The 18,294-nt window shown below is 46.3% G+C and overlaps 1 protein-coding gene across 3 annotated transcripts; it reads right to left on the reverse strand.

Annotated features, from left to right (window-relative positions):
- Positions 1-9,238: 9,238 nt before the first annotated feature.
- Positions 9,239-13,924, reverse strand: LOC124692820 (beta-1,3-galactosyltransferase 7-like). 3 transcript variants are annotated; one of them, XM_047226255.1, is made up of 11 exons: positions 13,801-13,924; positions 12,747-12,846; positions 12,602-12,660; positions 12,303-12,502; positions 11,549-11,612; positions 10,694-10,766; positions 10,476-10,596; positions 10,286-10,373; positions 10,072-10,197; positions 9,878-9,987; positions 9,239-9,763 (listed from the first exon to the last, which is right to left on the reverse strand). In XM_047226255.1, the coding sequence occupies exons 1-11, from the start codon at positions 13,902-13,904 to the stop codon at positions 9,615-9,617; spliced, it is 1,194 nt and encodes a 397-aa protein (XP_047082211.1). In that variant the 5' UTR covers positions 13,905-13,924; the 3' UTR covers positions 9,239-9,614. The 3 variants fall into 3 exon arrangements, with proteins under 3 accessions (XP_047082211.1, XP_047082210.1, XP_047082209.1); XM_047226254.1 differs by having other exon boundaries at positions 10,286-10,596; positions 12,747-12,798; XM_047226253.1 differs by having other exon boundaries at positions 10,286-10,596.
- Between the last annotated feature and the right edge of the window lie 4,370 nt (positions 13,925-18,294).

An 18,294-nucleotide genomic window follows, 5' to 3' on the forward strand; every position in this document is an offset into this window, starting at 1 on the left:
AGTTGAAAGCAACCGCTGAAACTTAATCTTCCTTTGTGTTGCTTCAATACCTTTACTTTGAATTATTGCTTTATGAGTTAACTCTTATGCAAGACTTATTGATGCTTGTCTTGAAGTGCTATTCATGAAAAGTCTTTTGCTTTATGATTCACTTGTTTACTCATGTCATACACATTGTTTTGATCGCTGCATTCACTACATATGCTTTACAAATAGTATGATCAAGTTTATGATGGCATGTCACTCCAGAAATTATCTTTGTTATCGTTTTACTGCTCGGGACGAGCGAGAACTAAGCTTGGGGATGCTGATACGTCTCCAACGTATCGATAATTTCTTGTGTTCCATGCCACATTATTGATGTTATCTACATGTTATATGCACACTTTATGTCATATTCGTGCATTTTACGGAACTAACCTATTAACAAGATGCCGAAGTGCCAGTTGATGTTTTCTGCTGTTTTTGGTTTCAGAAATCCTAGTAACGAAATATTCTCGGAATCGGACGAAATCAACGCCCAGGTTCCTATTTTGCCCGGAAGCATCCAGAACACACGAGAACCGCCAGAGGGGGGCCACAGGGCCACCAAACCCTAGGCTGGCGCGGCCAGAGGGGGGGCCGCGCCGCCCTATGGTGTGGCCCCCCTGTCAGCCCTCCTGCGCCGCCTCTTCGCCTATAAAAAGCCCCTGGATCAGAAAACCCGATACCAATTGGCGAAACCCACGAAAACCTTCCGGAGCCGCCGCCATCGCGAAGCCAAGATGCGGGGACGGGATCTACTGTTCAGGCACCTGTCGGAGCGGGGAAGTGCCCCGGAAGGCTTCTCCATCGACACTGCTTGCCATCTCCACCGCCATCTTCATCACCGCTGCTGCTCCCATGAGAAGGGAGTAGTTCTCCATCGAGGCTCGGGGCTGTGCCGGTAGCTATGTGGTTCATCTCTCTCCTATGTAGTTCAATACAATAATCTCATGAGCTGCCTTACATGATTGAGATTCATATGATGATGCTTGTAATCTAGATGTCATTATGCTAGTCAAGTGGGTTTTACTTATGTGATCTCCGGAGACTCCTCGTCCCACGTGTGTAAAGGTGACGAGTGTGTGCACCGTGTGGGTCTCTTAGGCTAGATTTCACGAGAATACTTACTCATTGAATGGTATAGTGAGGTGCTTATTTATATCTCTTTATGATTGCGGCATGTTGTATCACAATTTATCTATGTGCTACTCTAGTGATGTGTTATTAAAGTAGTTTATTCCTCCTTGCATGTGTGCAAAGGTGACGAGTGCGTGCACCGTGTTAGTACTTGGTTTATGCTATGATCATGATCTCTTGTAGATTATGGAGTTAACTATTGCTATGATAATATTGATGTGATCTATTCCTCCTACATATGCATGAAGGTGACGAGTGTGCATGCTATGCTAGTACTTGGTTTAGTACTGTTGATCTATCTTACACTAAAGGTTACTTAAACATGAGCATTATTGTGGAGCTTGTTAACTCCGGCATTGAGGGTTCGTGTAATCCTACGCAATGTGTTCATCATCCAACAAAAGTGTAGAGTATGCATTTATCTATTACGTTATGTGATCAATGTTGAGAGTGTCCACTAGTGAAAGTCTATTCCCTAGGCCTTGTTCCTAAATACTTGCTGAGTTACTCTGCTTGTTTACTTGCTTGTTACTCTGTGTTACTACTTGCTGTTACTTTACTTCTTGCTGCAATACCACCACCATCAACTACACGCCAAGCACTTTTACGGCACCGTTGCTACTGCTCATACTTATTCATACCACACTGTATTTCACTATCTCTTCGCCGAACTAGTGCACCTATTAGGTGTGTTGGGGACACAAGAGACTTCTTGCTTTGTGGTTGCGGGGTTGCATGAGAGGGATATCTTTGACCTCTTCCTCCACTGAGTTCGATAAACCTTGGGTATCCACTTAAGGGAAACTTGCTGCTGTTCTACAAACCTCTGCTCTTGGAGGCCCAACCTTTGTCTACAAGAATAGAAGCTCCCGTAGACATCAGGTACTACCACCCAAGGTACCGGTTTGGTACCGATAAGCGGTACTACCGCTCACATGAGCGGTGCTACCGCTTTCGCCTTTGACTAAAGGTACCGGGTGGGGAAGAATCCAAACAGATTCACCACTTTTCCCCCAACCACCTCTAGCCAAGGATGACTCGAAGCTCGAAGACTCCGAGGAGATCGGCCCCGATCTCCTTCTCCGAGCCATCCCGGTCAAATCTCCTCCAGTGGAGAAGCTTCCCCACCTCCTTCTCCATCATGTCCTCCAGTATGAACGCGAACCTCTCTCTCTAGGGTTTGTTCGATTCCCTAGATGCATAGGTTAGGATTTGATGGAGTTTTTGGTGGAGAAACATCTTAGAAGGCTTTTCCATGTAGAGGGATACTAGCTAGCAACACTATGTGAAACTTTGTGCCTCAATGCCATGCATCTCGACCTAGATCTGTTGGAAGAGGTACTACCGGTCAAAGCGGTACTACCGGTCTGAGTTGCGGTACTACCGCTATGCCTAGTTTCACTCCCGTTTCTTGTTAGTGTCCTTTTTGATCCTCAACTCCGAGGCTTGTGCACTTATCCAACTAGCACCTCCTCAACGCGGACGTACTTCCTTTAGTGGAAGGAACTGCGGGAAACAAACCTCGACTCGCCTCGCGCCCCCCGGTTGTCTCGCTCCTTACTCTCGTTATCTTGTTGATTCCTTTACTTGTTGCACTTGTCCGATATTCATTGTAGGATCACCCCTATTGCTAAAGTTCACACCTTTACCTTCCATTGCCTAAAAATTGAAAAAGACTAAAACTTGCCGTAGCGCCATTCACCCCGCCCCCCCTCTTGTTCGCTACGATCCATTCACTCTCCATGTAGAGGGATACTAGCTAGCAACATTATGTGAAACTATGAACATCAATGCCATGAATCTCGACATAGATCTAGTGGTGCTGAGCTCGAGCGGTAGTACCGCTCATTCGTGAGCGGTACTACCGGTTCAAGCGGTACTACCGGTTCAAGCGGTACTACCGGTATATGTTGCGGTACTACCGCTATGAGTTGTTTCACTCTTGTTGCTTGTTAGTGTCATTTTTGATCTTTAACTCCAAGGCTTGTGCACTTACCCCTTATTCCCTCCCCAACCTATGATTTTTCACAGGTCCATCCAATCTCTCTAGCGGCGCGAGAAGGGGCAAGAAACTCTCATCTCGTCATCCCCGTGCCCAAGAGCAAGAAGAGCAAGATGAGATTATCTCGCCAAGGACTACCAAGCGTCAAAGGACAGCAGCTGCGGCAGCTAGCAAGAGGACAACCTCGGGTCCCCAAAAGCTTATGAGTGCTCTCAACAAGTCCGAGTTCTTGGAGATAAGGAGAGTCAACCACTATTTGGTGCAAAGGAACCCACGGTTATGCCCCAACAACTTCTTCTACCACTCAAACCAAGAGAAGATATACAATGACATTTATGGGGCCAAGGAGTTCAATTGTTGCCCCCAATTCTCTATCAACATGGACAAGCTCAACTCCAAGCCCGAATACTTTGGGGAGGCCCTCGAGATATGCGAAGAACAAGGACTTGCCCCTTGATGACTTTCACCAACTACTACTCCAAGGAGGTGATATGTCAATTCTATGCCACCGCGGTGTTCCTCCAAGAAGAGTCTGGTGCCCGATCTATCAAGTGGATGACCAAGGAACATGTGATGGAGGCCACTTGGGATGAGTTTGCAAGGGGCCTTGGCTATGAACTTCCCGGCAACGACACCAACTACTTCCGAATCCATCTTCAACACAAGCCCATGAGCAAGGACAAGATGGTCAACCTCTACCTCCCCGGGCGAGTGATGTGTGGAAGTGCGTATGACCTCCTACCCACCTATGACATCATGTCATCATGAATCGCATCTACCGCAACACCATCAACCCCAAGCACACCAACCATGATGAAGTGCATGGCTTTGTTGTGAACCTCCTTGTGCGCACTCAAGAGATGAAGGGCCGAGGCAAGCAATTGGATATCATGGACTACATTTGGCATGAGATGCAAGATTGTGCATTCCTCCGCAAGCTCCCCCAATATGCACCGTACATCATGAGGCTCATTTGCCTCAAGTGGGATGCGGCCGGCCGTGGAGACCTCCTAGCTCAATGCTACCCCATCACCATTCACAAGGAGCGCAACCCCACCGTCAAGAATCACTCTCAACCAAGGTTTGGCAAGAATGCCCCCAAGAACAAGGAGGAGGAGGAGGAAGCCGATAGTGATGACTCCGACTTTGTGCCCACCTCCGTCAAGACCAAAGGCCTCTTTGCCAAGCTCACCGCTCGCTTCAAGAAGTCATTTTGCTTCAAGGAGGACCTCCAAGATAAGATGTACCAATCCCACCATGACAACAAGAAGATTCGTCAACGCTAAAAGGCAATGATGAGACACATGGGCCTCCCCGTCTCTGAGGGCTCCGAGGACATCATCACACCTCCCGGTGAGTGGAAGTCCAAACACACTTGGTCTAGCTCCGAGGACTCCATCCCCGAGCGCATCATTCGCCCCTCTCCACTACCTCATGGCAAGGGCCAAGCTGAAGATGAAGACGAAGATGAGGAGGACGAGGACATGCAAGGTGATGATGAGGAGGAAGATGAAGACAAGGATGAAGAAGAGGATGATGTTGACGAGTGATCCCCTTGGGACGTTAGGATTCTTCTTCTCCCTTTTTGGTGTTCTGATGCCAAAGGGGGAGAAGTTGATCTATTAGGACGGGTATTTGCATGGGGATGCCAAGGGCTCGGTATTTATGTTTGGTTCTTTGGCCTTGGCATCATGTTTTACCTCTAGTTATTCGAGACTCTATTCGTATGCTACTCTATTCGTGGAACTCCCCCCGGTTTGTAATAAGACCTATTCGTGGTAGCCTTTATTGGTCTTCGTTGATTATCTATTGTTGGCTACACCAATTCTATGGAGGCATTTATTGGGAGTTTGGGTTTTCTCAAGGCAAAGGTATGACAATTTCACCCAAAGATCTTTGCGTTATCATGTGTTGCCTCCATAGTGTGCATATGCTATATGAATATGTCATTTATACTTGTTGCATATGTGCATGGTTGGTAAAATCTAGGGGGAGTTATTCCTCTAGGATGTGTGTATATGTATTCAAATGCATATTCCAATTATGCACACATCTAGGGGGAGCTCCGCCTAGCTTTTGCAAATCTAGAACCTTATCATAATATCTTATGCTATTGCAAATTCTTGTGTTTTCATCAAACACCATAAAGGGGGAGATTGAAAGAGCAAGGTCTATACCCCGTGTTTTGTGTGTTTGATAACAACACTTGAATGAATTTAACCGTGTGCATAGATTGTCTTTGATAGATTTGCAGGTGCACGGTGCCCTCGCTGAACACGTCATGATCGGAAGACTGAAGCGTAGCTTATAGGTTTTCTGGTTTTGTGTGTGTGTCGCGAGGTGACGTGGTTGGAGAGCGAAAGAGAAAAACAGCTGATTCTGCCTGACCAGTACTACCGGTACCAGTAGCGGTAGTACCGCTACCCTACTGGTACCTCCCTGAGGTACCGCTCTGGGTAGCTCCACTGAAAAGTCCCACAGAGTGAGTTACGGTACCTCTACGGTACCATGAGCAGAAGTACCGCTCGCAAGCGGTAGTTCCGGCATGGTACCGCTTAGGTACCGTAAGTCAAGTTACGGAACTACCGCTCTGGTACCGCTGAGGTACCGGATGGAGTCCAGAGCTCACAGAGGCTAGCGGTACTACCGCTATGAGCACACGTGGCAAATCTGTGGGGTTATTTCGAGCCCAGAGCGGTACTACCGCTTCCCAAAGAGGTAGTACCGGTTGTGCGGGATCTGCACATAACGGTTGGATTTGGAGGGACCTATAAAAAGGCCCCTTCTTCTCCAACTCGATTTTATCTCTTCTCCCCCTCTCTCCTCCATTGTTGCTGAGCTCAAACCTTGAGGATCTCCCCATCCCCCCAACCAATCTTTCCCAAACTTTGTGGAGTGGTGGAGGAGGCCCCGATCTATAGTTCTACCAAGAGAGATTTCACCAATACCAGCTAGTCCTTAGTGGATCCTGGAGTTAGGGTTCCTATGGTGGGATCTTGGAGGAAGTGCTCCTATGGAGGATAGCTTGGAGTTGTGCTAGCCCCATAGGGTGTTGGGAGCCTCCGGTGTTGTGGAGCTCGCCCCAACCTTGTGAAGGAACCGCCGCCACGATCGACTACTTAGTGGAGAAGGGGAAGCTCCTTCGTGGGACTTTCTCGAGGAAGAAGGTGAGGCATTCCTTCGTGGTGTGGCCGTCTAGCCTTCGTGGCTAGCACCTCCTCAACGCAGACGTACTCCCTTTTGTGGGAGGAACTGCGGGAAACAAACCTCGCCTCGTCTCCGCGCCCCCGGTTGTCCCGCTCCCTAACTTTACTATCTTGCTTGGTTCCTTTGCTTGTTGCACTAGCCTAGGATCATACTAGGATCACCCTTATCACCAAAGCTATCACCTTTACTTCTGCATCGCATAAAAACTGAAAAAGACATAAAAAATTGTGTAGCTCCCATTCACCCCCCCCTCTTGTTCGCTACGATCCATTCAGTTTATTTCTTACCGGTCTCGTGGTTTAGTTGGGAGACCAGGTTGATAGGATAGTGGTCGTACTATCGAGGGGATCTCGAGTGACTAACTCGGTCGTATCATTCAGAGTGCGGTCAAACCTTTGCATCCTTGCATCATCTTTCTTGGTTGTTATTTGGATCTTATCCATGAGGTGTTTTAGATCTTGTGGTTATTTCCATGACGAGCTCTAGTACATCAAAAACGGATTTCGCATATATCACTTGTTGCGTTTTCGAGTTGGGTGGTTTTCTCGGTTTCATTTTGTTGGGATAGCTCTTGTCGTCTTATTTCCAACAAAATTGGTTTCACTCGATTCGGAGCTCCAAATCTTAAGTTCTTGATTTTACAAGATTACCATATTTGGTTTAAATAAAAAATAGAGGAGTTTTGGTTGGCCGGTAGTACCGCCCTAGCTGGGCCGGTACCAGCGCCAAGCCCAGCCCGGCACCACCGCTCGCACTACCGCCCGCTGTACCGGGCCCAAGCTTACAGTAGCCTCGCGACCGCGGCCGGTACCGCGGCCGGTAGTGCCGGCCAGCCCTAACCGGTTACCGGCCATCAAGGGCCGGTAGTACCGGCCTCTCCACTCCCGCGCGTAGCACCCCTTTCCTGCTCCCCGCTCGCTCCGCGTTGCACGCCTCGCGCCCGGGCGATAGTACCGCCGGGGCTGGCCGGTACTACCGGCCCTAGCTAGCCAGCCCCAACAGGCAGAAAATCGTGCACCTCTTTTTAAGCCACCTCTCTGTCTTTTGGAACCACTGCTTCTTCTTCCTCTCTCACACACTTGCTCTCCTCCATTGCTAATCTTTTGAGAACTCTCCCTCACTCAAATCCCTCCATGATTCTTGCTCAAATTTGAGGAAAAGAGTGAGGAGATCTAGATCTATATTTGGACCAATCAAATCCCCCTCCTTGTGAAGGAATCTCTAGATCTAGATCTTGGAGAGACATTTTGTGTTCCTCTTCTTATTTTGTTCTTTCTCCATTATTCCCCCAATAGCTTTAGTAGCTTTGTTGGAATTTGAGAGTGAAGGATTTGGGCATCTTTGTGGTGTTCTAGCCATTGCATCGTTTTGATTTTTCCACGGTGATACGCGGAGGTGAAAGTTCGTGAGATATTCACTTCGGGAGATTGTTCCTCCTGGGTCTTTGGACCCTAGACGACTTAGTGGTATTTGTGGTGTTCTTGGGGACTCCAATTAAGTTGTGGAGATTCTTCAAGGGCAAGGCATTTGTGGTGATTTATTGGGAGGCTCCAATTAAGTTGTGGAGATAGCCCCAAACTTTGTGCGGGCTCGGTGACCACCCTAAGGTTCCATAGTGGATCAAGGATATCCCTTTTGGTGGGAATTCTCGGGGAAAATACGGTGGCCTTCGTGCGTTTGGAGTGACTTGTCATCCACACCGTTCCAATGGAGAGTAGCACTCGCAAGAGTGTGAACTTCGGGATATATCATTGTATTCGCGTCACTTCGGTTATTCCTGTACCCGAGCTCTTTACTTATGCACTTTACATTGTGATAGTCTTCGTGCTTGAAGTTATATATCTTGCTATCACATAGTTACTTGTATTGTTTAGCATAAGTTCTTGGTGCACATAGGTGAACTCTAGTTATATAGGTTTTGTGCTTGACAAATTAAATACTAATTTTACGCATTTATTAAGCCATATTCGTAAAAGTTTTAAACCGCATATTCACCCTCCCCTCTAGACGGCATCCGTATCCTTTCAGGGGACCAAACAGAACGACTCGTCCATCGCAACCCATCGACACCATAAATTGGGAAACCGAACGACACGTCGGTGTGAACAGCGTGCATGTCCGGCCGCGTGTGCCGTGGGTCTGCTTGGAAGCGACCCGACGGTAGAAGGGACCGGCGGCAGCGTTTAGCCATCAAGACCGCTGCTAAACACTTCGCCCGCCGCTGAACTCCTGCGCCGGTATTGATGCCGTTGGCGCTACAAACTGCGCGTGTGCACATCCGCATTGATGGCCATTTGTTTATGTCTTCGTTGCTGATTTTGGTGATTTCAAGGAGGATGAGCTGCAAATTGAGAGGATTTGGATAACATATGGATCTCGAGAGCTGGGGAAGGAAATTCGACAAATAGAGATATTTGAAGATACACTTGGAAGGGAAAAAAACCTTTTCAGTATCAAAGAATTCTTTTAAAAAAAGTGACACTATTCTTTGTGGATGGAAATTCCCATGCAGATGACGAATTTCGGTTTCCTATGTGACAAATGCAAAGTAGTAGTATTTTTTCAAGCAATCAAAATTGTTTCGTTTTGTAGAAGCAAAACTTCTATGTAAAAATTGTTGTCCTACGCAGGAACCAGAAAATAAACTAAATTGTAGGGTATACCGCATGTTGATTGTACTTCCAAAGAAGAAAATGTTAGAAATTCTCCGAAAATGAGACGAACGAAAATTTTATATATGAAAAAAGAAAAACTTTGCAGGGGCATATGTGGATTTAGCATATTTAAAAATTTCATATAGCAATACGAACATAATTAAGCTGTTTCAAACAAGCACTTGTTGTTTGTGCGAAAAATAAGCAAAGGAAGTTGCACAAAAATTGATCAAAATTTGCATTAGATGTTTTTCTACAGCACATGATCTCTAATTTGTTGCAGAGCAGCTGAGAAACTCACCCCTACATGTAAGATGCAAAACCTCAGCCCCCAACCCTACTTTGGTCTCTCTTCTAACACTACTGGGGTCACTGGTGGTTACATAAAGCAATTCACATGTACTAAAACCTCTCAGCAGCCCAACAAGTATCAACTACACTACACGTGTTGCCTCAAGCTGAATTTCAATTACCAGAGCTCGAGTCCATCAGCTAGGTCCAGTATTGCGCAATTTCAGTTGCAGCCATCGAGGCACGATCGTCAAGGTGTACCGAGCATGCTACATATTTACGTCCAGGGAGGGTATTCGCTAGATGAGAGCACTCCAAACAGAAGAATCTCCTTCACCGCATCGGGCATGTACATCCTTGAGCCTCTCGACAGACTTGCATATGCCGCTACAGCTCCAATCAAAGGACGCGACACAAACATTGCCAGCTTGCCCTTTCCACTCACAATCTGCAGAAGTGTTGATGCACAATTAGGACAGGTCAGAGAAGTGCATGATAAGGGTAAAGAGAAGTTAGAGAGGTTTATGATAAGGGCTGTTCAGCGGTGAGGAAGCAGACAGACCTGGTGGAGTTCCACAGCACATGTTCCTTTCATCTATATGATTAACCTCTAAACCAATAAACCACGACCCGAGTGATACATCTTCATTTGCATACTTGTGTAAGATAGGCCTGCCAAAGATCACAGGCATCATTAGATTTACTTCATTTGTATCCAGGGGATTATGATACAATATGGCCATCGACAAAACATACTGATTTATTGAGATATAGGTCGCAAGGTCTTTTGAGATGGCATATATCTGTCCCGTGGCATGGCGAAAGTACTTGTTTCCATCCTCCCCAAATTTCCAGGACTCAGGTTCATGGTACTTCAAGTTCCTATAGGACAAGAGCAGGTTCAAGCAGGAAATTTATAGTTTGTACCTCAACCTAGCATTTAATTTCAATAGAGTTCAGTTAGCATTACTTGTCAGCAAGAACTGGACCCGACTTCATGCAGCCAATGTAAGTTCTTGGTTTCGATTTATGCCGAGCAAGGGTAGTGGCAAGCATTCCTGTTTTTTTTTCATGTGCAACATACCGACAAGGTGATAAATATAATTGGGTTGGGTTTTTTCTCCAAAAGAAGGTTATAACATCAAAGAAATAAAATGCACCTAAGTTCACATGCACATCATCATCGACCTTGACGTAGAAGTCAGCATCCCAAATGCCCACAGCTGTGGAGAAGAAGATTTTTGTCTTTGCAGAGAGTTCATGATACCCTTCAACGTGGTCCTGGATGATATATCAACATCAAGAGGAACATGGTCAGTGCTAGTGCAAAAAAAAGTATGATTGAATGTCGCAACATAGTCGAAGAGTAGACCCTTACCAGTCTAAGAAAGTCATGATGCTGCGCATCTTCTGCATCTATTGCTTTGTCCAATATACTATTGGATGTAGCACTGCACAATCACCAAAACAGTTCACATTTGTAAGGAACTACTAATTTTCAAACAGAAAGGAAGAACAACACGGATGAACAAGCTAACACCCATTATTGTGAACCTTGACCCACAGCAGGATAACTACTATACTGAAGACAGCCGACAACATGGACCAGATGAGATAATATTTGAGAGAGAATAGAGTTATTCTTTTTCGCTTGCCTCAAACATAGATACATGACCTTTCCTAATATGGTACGAACTCCTAACGGATTAGACTCCTTCAATCCTAGATTTTCTAATACACCCCTATTACCTAAAGGACTCCTGATCTCCCTCTGTGACTCCCTGCTGCTCGTCCACAGCAACCGTGTTCCACAGAAAGAGGGCGTTGAATTAAATCAGGGCTGTGTCACTGGTTAGCCATTGCAACTCAAGCAGTCAAGGTGCTCTGCTGGCAAATGGACAATTCGCAATTTGGTAAGAGTTTCTTTGCATGTCTTAAGTGCAAAAATTCGTGACAATTGTTGTTTATAACTTATTTCTGGATGCCTGCACCCTGCAGGAATACTACTATGTTCTATAATATGTCAGCAAGACAGCAACACCAACTTGTGTAGAGTTTGGAACACACACATTATCTATGAGACTGTAGAAATGTTAACAGAACTTGATTCATTCTAAAATAGAAAAGAAAATGCATCCAAGTGTCAAAACAGGCTCTAGGCAGAGAAAATTGGAAGACCAGAAATGATTAAACAGTACAAATGATCTGGCGGTAACAAGAAACAACTGATTACCTATGCCCTATAGTGAAGCGGATAACTATTCCCTTCTGTTCTTCAAGCTGTAGCAACTTTTCACCTAAGTGCAGTAAAAGAGCTTTATTAAAACAAAATAGTGGACTGTGCTAACATTTGGAACTCAATAAAAATGTAACAAACATCAAGCTGGAGGTTATTATAATGGTTATGGCTGACATTACAAAAAAATACGCAAAGAACAATATACATATATAGAGTTCACACCTACTTAATGAACAGTATTTGCTACAAGAAAAAAAAATAAAGTAATCATTCGGCTAAAAAACAAGATACACAGCTTATTAGATAAGTGTCGTGTACCAAATCCTAAATTTTCCTGGACAAGCATAGATAATAGATCTCTACACTAACCCCATAAGCTACCACCATTGCTCACCAGCTTCTACTTCTCTATGATCGCAGTGGATAAAAGTTACAAGGCCAACAGCTCGCTGTTTCAGTGCAGTTAAGTTATTGTGATTATTTGTTTGTCAGTGCCATGTACTGCATCAGGGGCATATTCCGAAAATCAGTCCAATAGATCTATTCAATAATGCTGTGATAGGAAAACATGGTGACTACAGAAATAAATAAAAAAGCCACGATAAAGAGCAGTGATGCTGCTAACTGCAAATAAATGGCTTGTGGTACGAAACACAACCACAATATGCGAATTAGCTCATCAACATCCAAATTCAGTAAGCACAAACATGCTCTTATTCATCTAAATTAACAACAAAGAGTTACCAACCTTGTGGCATCCATGTCTCCCGGACTGAATCACGACGCTTGCGGCTACTGAATGCAGTGTTAACTCCAACAACCACAAATGCCTTTTTCCTTGGTTGGCTAGTTTCTGAAGTTACTGGCACACCTTTGCGGACCAGTTCCAACGTGCTTCGCTTGGCTGCAAGCTCCATCTGCAGCGTTGAGATTGACTTATCCAACAATCTAAGACCACAAACAAGTCCAGCAGAACATTCAGATGAAAATAGTCTGGACGCAGATGAATTCTTTGATTTAACACTGGATGGGATCAAACGAACTTACTGTATGGCTTCGTGGGTCCTGGTTACCTCTCCCATTATATCCTTGTCTGCCCCATGCTTCTGCAATCAAAGTGTAGTGTAGAATCCAAAAGCAATGTACAAATTGATGGTGAGATCATGCGAATTAACTGAACTTGGAGACCCACCCTCTTTGTGTTGCAATCCTCTGACACGAGTTGCAACTCCTGATCCTGCCTCCTGCGTTGAGACATGATGTGGTTACTGGAATCTGGTGCTGTCCAGAAGCTGTAAAAGCACCCGAAACGGTTCGTCAAGATATAGCAAAGAGCAACCAAGAAGAAGCATTTCAAGTCCCTTTGACTTGAGATCAAGAACTGAAACGTTTGTTGCCCTCTGTGATATCCATTTCAGCGCCTGAACTTTCAGGAGAGCAACTGAACCACCCAACTTTCACAATAAATTCCAATCCTAAGTTTTTCTAGCTAAGTTGTTGTCCAGATGGAATCTGCCCAGCACAACTACTCTTGCAAGTAAAGCATAAATCCAACCGCACCAGGACAAACAGGCCCTTGTTCCAGCAAGCTTTACTAAATATACTAGTAGTAGCAACTGATAAGTAGGTAAATCCACACTTGATTATCAAGTACGAAACCACCCAAATGAGAGAAGCAAGCACGCCACCCAAATGAACATTCTCCTAGAAAATTGCAAGCTCTTTATGGCAGATCTCACACGAGCGTTTCGTGAAAACAGCAGCAGCAAATTCATTCTCTCATAGAGAAAACTGCAGAGATGGGCATGGATTTAATGAAACAGGAAGAAAAAAAAAATTGCACCGGGGTCGACATCAAAACGCGATCTCCCGTGTTCTTAAACAAGAAATGCGAGCTTTCCACCAACCAAGATCGCCATGAGCTCGGAAGAGGAGAGACCAAAGAGAAGAGGACAGATTAAAACCCCGATCTTCCCTCCAAAATAAATCTCAGCACGACAAGGAATTCGAAACCGCCCAGCATAGCCATTGGCTAAGTTTATTGTAAAAAAAAAATAGCAAAGCAGCTTTTTTTAACTGCAAGTCTCAGGCGAGTCAAAGACAACAGAAAATCTACCCTGCACGGTGCACCCCATCCGAGCCGCCGCGCCATTCACCCGGGCATAGCCCGGAGCGAGGAGGAGCGCGCGGCGAGATCCATCCAGGGACTCATGCCGAGGGAAAGAGGGAGGGAGAGCGAGACCCACCGGTTGGTGAAGAGCATGCCGAGCCCGAAGCTGAAGGCACAGAGCACCAGCACCCTCCACCTCGCCGAGGACCTCCGGTCCAGCGCCCCGCCTTTCCCCTTCATGGGCTCTCTCCCCGGCGGGCGACCGAATAACTTGATGAAACGCGCCGCTGAATCTCAGCTTCGAGCGAACGAACTTGATGTCGATCTTCCAAGCACAGCTTCCTCGGCTCGGCAGAGGAAAGATTCGATGCTCCCTCGCGGAGATAGCGGCGAAGGCGGCGGTGACCAGCAGCAGCACGCAGGTCGCAGGGCTGTTCGAGTTTGTTTATTGTTTTGCTGTCTGAAATTCCGAAATGGAGCGCGTGATTCCGATGGGGGGCGGCCTCTTTTGTTGGGATTTTTTCTCTTTGGAAAACACGTCTTTATTTTGTTTTTCTCAACTCCTTTTCGCGCTAGCTGTCCCTTCTCTATCTTGGCCAGCTACCTGATTCTGTGAAAGTTTTTACTTTTAGGGCGTGACTAATTCTCGGTTTAATCCTCAGTCAATTGATGTCATTTTCACAATTTTATTATTTCGGTTACACACGTTTTAGATTTAATTTTTTTGGTTGTAATTGGAAATACCAGACTTGTAAGTGAAAATCTCAGTAACAACCCATTTGTAACTGAAAATATGTAAGTTCAACATCAATTCTAACTGAAAACTGAAAATCTTAGTTGCAACTTTATTTACAATTAATATAATCGTGATGCAAATCTATCAGGTTTAGACTTGACCGAACACTAGAATGCCGAGACGTAGCAATTTCATTATCTTTTATTATTCCTATTGAACTCCTAATTTTTACTAGGCCACCAACGCTGCATAGGTTTTAGGAGGCCTCCGATTTATATTATATTTGAAGTTTTAGTTCAAATGACATGGAAGAAAAAAATCCAAGAAGGGGTTATGCGCCAGCCTATGCATGGATGCATGCACCTTTCTTTATTAAATTATTCAATATAGATCAGACAAGAAACTTAAGCAGCCACACCACATCTACAAACACGACAATAAAAAAAAGATCACGCTAAAACATAAAAGTATCTCATCAACTAGGAACCAAAAACATCGCCGTGTCTAAGACAAACCCTAAGAGCATCTCCAGTCGCGTCCCCCAAATGAGCCGCGGACAAGAAATGGAGAAAAAAGTCGTCCAGTCGCGTCCCCCAAAGCTAATTAGCGCCTCATTTTGTGTGCATAGAGTCTCTACCGGGGACGCCGGACACAAAATGAGGCGTCCACATGCATGCATGCATGCAGCCCCTAGTCCCCACATGCTAGTCTCTTTCCCCACACTTTCTCTAACCTACTTTTCCCACATGGGGTGGTCCCCTCTATTAAAATGCATGCATCCGGACGCTGTTTGAGGGACGCGGCTGGGAAGGGTCTCTTTTTTGTACAGATTTTTGGTCTCTTTTTGTCCGGCGCGGTCCCAAACGTGCCCCAAATCATTTGTGCCGGACGCTTTTTGAGGGACGCGACTGGAGATGCTCTAAGCTAAACGAGGGTGCTCATCTCTTAGCGAGCACCCGTGCAAACGCAAAGAAGTTGTCACAACCATCAACCATCAGTCAATTTTCAGGGCATGGATATGCATATCCCCTGCCAGACCTACCGTCGACACCACCAGCACCAGACAACTCCTCCACCTTGTATGTGTCCGCCATTTCGTGACCCACATCGAGGCTCCGCTACACCATGCCGCCGAGACTTGTCGTTGGTCTGTAGTCAAATAAGCTCCCAAAAACGATGCCTTCAAGACAAAGAACAACATCGAAAATATTGGATGTGTCCGATCTAGGAAGCCCAAATAAAAGGGCTTCCCCCAGAGTATTTCGAGCAAAGAAGCTACAGGCGAAAAAAAAAGGATGCCTTCGCCATGGCACGACGCCAAAAGGGTCGACATCGTTCGCCTCGGTTTTCACTGGCAGATGCGCAAGTCAAAACCTACCAATTATTAGACCATGATAATGTTGACGTGTATAAGTAGATTGCCTTCCCCTTTCCATCAGTTCGGACTTTTGGTTGAAATGGCTAGTGCATGAAGCTTAACATGGTATCAGAGCCCCATGTCTCGAGTTCAAATCCTGGCTTTCACAATTTATTCTAAATTCCCCCGCAACCTCTTGCCGTGTGGCGTGTGGTCCCGGCGCTGCCTCTTTGCCTCTCTACACATGTTGACTTGTCTTCTCGTCTCCCAGTCACACGTGAGAGGAGGTGTTGACGTGTACAAGTAGATTGCCTAGCCATTTCCACCAGTTCAGACTTTTGGTTCAAGTGGCGGCGAGTAGGATGGATCAAACATGCCTCGATCAAGCCCCCCAGGGACTAGATAGGGCACAAAATAGCCACGTCACCACAGATCGTCGTCGTCCATCAGATCGTGCATCCGCACAACTGTCATGTCCCCTTGCCGATCTTGAAGATCATAACCCTCCACAACACTTGTTGTCGCACCGCTGCTGCTTCGAAAGCCGCCGCCACAGAGTCGTGCCGCCGAGGTGCCTGACTTGCAGTGTCGGAGCTAGCAAGGGCCTTGCCCCCCGTCATAAGGTGTAGCAAGGGAGAAATGTTAATTTAGAGTAGACAATTTGGTGTAACATTGAAGTATTTGCTTGACCGGCCCCCCTAATGGAAAATTTACCTACACCGGTCCCCCTAATGGAAAATTCACCTTCGTTGTCCCCTTGAGTGTATATCCCCTTAGGTGTATATCCCGCCTCCACCCACGGCGACTCGTGTTGCCACACCCTTACGCGAGGAGGGCAGAGAGCCCCCCTCCCACCCCAACCCTGTCGGCCAAGCTTCGGTTGGCATCACCCTTGGCGGCGGTGGGTCTATATGGCAACGGGGACACTAACCACTGGTTATTGCTCAACCATAGCCATCCCCGTGCAGGAAATTTTTCTTCGCCCCCATCCCCACTAACTGTCATGGGGCCAGTTCTTTTACCATCCCCATCTCCATCGGGTAAACAAATAACCATCGGTTAACCATCCCCGCTTTAGATAGTAACTATGAGCCCAAAATAAAAATGAAAACATGGTAGGATGACGGGCTGGTTGGATCAGGAGTTTAGAAAGGAGAGGCGAGCATTTGGGAGTTGAAATTTGGGGGCTACTGTGGTTGGGGACGGGAGGGGAAATGTGAGCACAATAGGATTAGGGTTTTCTGGTATCTATACATACATATCTTGTACCCTAGTGCCACATGTCATGTGCCTAACTGGGATTTCACGGTTTTCGGGTATGGATAGTGGTAACACGGATCCATCCCCATATTGCCTAATGGGGAGAGTTTGCCTCCAATACTAACCAAAACCGTCCCCTAATATGTGAATTAACCACCGGGATCGGGGAATGGGACCCATTGCCAAATTGAGCGGTGGGGGTGGTAGGAGGAGGGGCTGTTGGTGGTTGTCGCCGTGTGGGGTGACATGTTCTTTTTTCAAAAAAAAAAAGATGATACAAATGGAAAAAAAAAACTGGAGCACTTGCTAATATAAATGAACTTGTAAAGTTCATGCGTTAGCCGTTGGTAGTTGGGCACACTGGGACGTTGTGATCATGCGACGTGACGTAGGAGTAAATCATTAGCCATGATCGCAAGCTGTTCTTGCTTCGCTGTGCCGAATTAGGTCACGCCCGCACATCGCTCCCGCCTCGCCGGATGCAAACGGGTGAACCGAAGATTCTGCTCGAAATCCCGCGCATTATTAAAGAAGAAACCTCACAACTCACAAGAACATGACAGATAGATTCGACCAAGACAATTAGCTTTGATTAGCACTCTTCCTCTTCAAGACAGGAGCACACGCACATAGAGATGGTCGGCGAGGAAGATACGGGGAGTCAAAGCCAGTTGAGAATTATCTATTCCTCGCCGATCCAAGTGACTAATTGAAGGAGATTCGTCGACCGGCAAGAGGTATCAACTGGAGCATTGTTTAGTTGCTCGAGAGAGGTATAGAGAACCATCGGAGATTTGGAGCACGAATAGGATGCACGTTATTAGCTGTTGTTTGGCGTGAAGAATAGATGCACGGCCCGACCGCCAGCTCTGTAACGTGCGTGCTTGCGCCAACGGCAACGTGCCAACGCCTCCTGCAACGGCAGTTCATCCACGGGCTCAATGGACAAAAACCCCCATCGCCCCTGATTGAGGTGCACTAGTACAGCTGAAATGTATACGGCTGGTAGGGACGGCTGGGCCGACCTAGGAGCAGAAGCGAAATGGACTCATGCTTCATTCAGCTTCACCTCAAAATCAAACTATGTGGTCACAATTCACACACGAGTAGCTTAGTTTCTAAGGGTATCTTCACCCTCCACATATTTCGTTCACCAAAAGTAACCGCGTACATCCGTTTGAGTCGCACCGTGGATATGAAATTGGTCTTCACGCCAAAATTGACCGTTTGCGTCTAGGGGCGCCCTCAGTGACCCGACGCATTTTATCTGGCGAGGC

Source organism: Lolium rigidum, chromosome 2 (genome assembly GCF_022539505.1).
Source record: "Lolium rigidum isolate FL_2022 chromosome 2, APGP_CSIRO_Lrig_0.1, whole genome shotgun sequence".
Taxonomy (NCBI): domain Eukaryota; kingdom Viridiplantae; phylum Streptophyta; class Magnoliopsida; order Poales; family Poaceae; genus Lolium; species Lolium rigidum.

Bases quoted from the DNA above. Each gene is read 5' to 3' on its own strand.
- LOC124692820 (XM_047226253.1), bottom strand. From the start codon at position 13,904: ATGAAGGGGAAAGGCGGGGCGCTGGACCGGAGGTCCTCGGCGAGGTGG. The intron at 10,767-11,548 runs GTAATCAGTTGT...GTGATTGTGCAG, and splicing joins CGCTTCACTATAGGGCATAG to TGCTACATCCAATAGTATAT. The intron at 10,198-10,285 runs GTAATGCTAACT...CTTGTCCTATAG, and splicing joins GGTCCAGTTCTTGCTGACAA to GAACTTGAAGTACCATGAAC.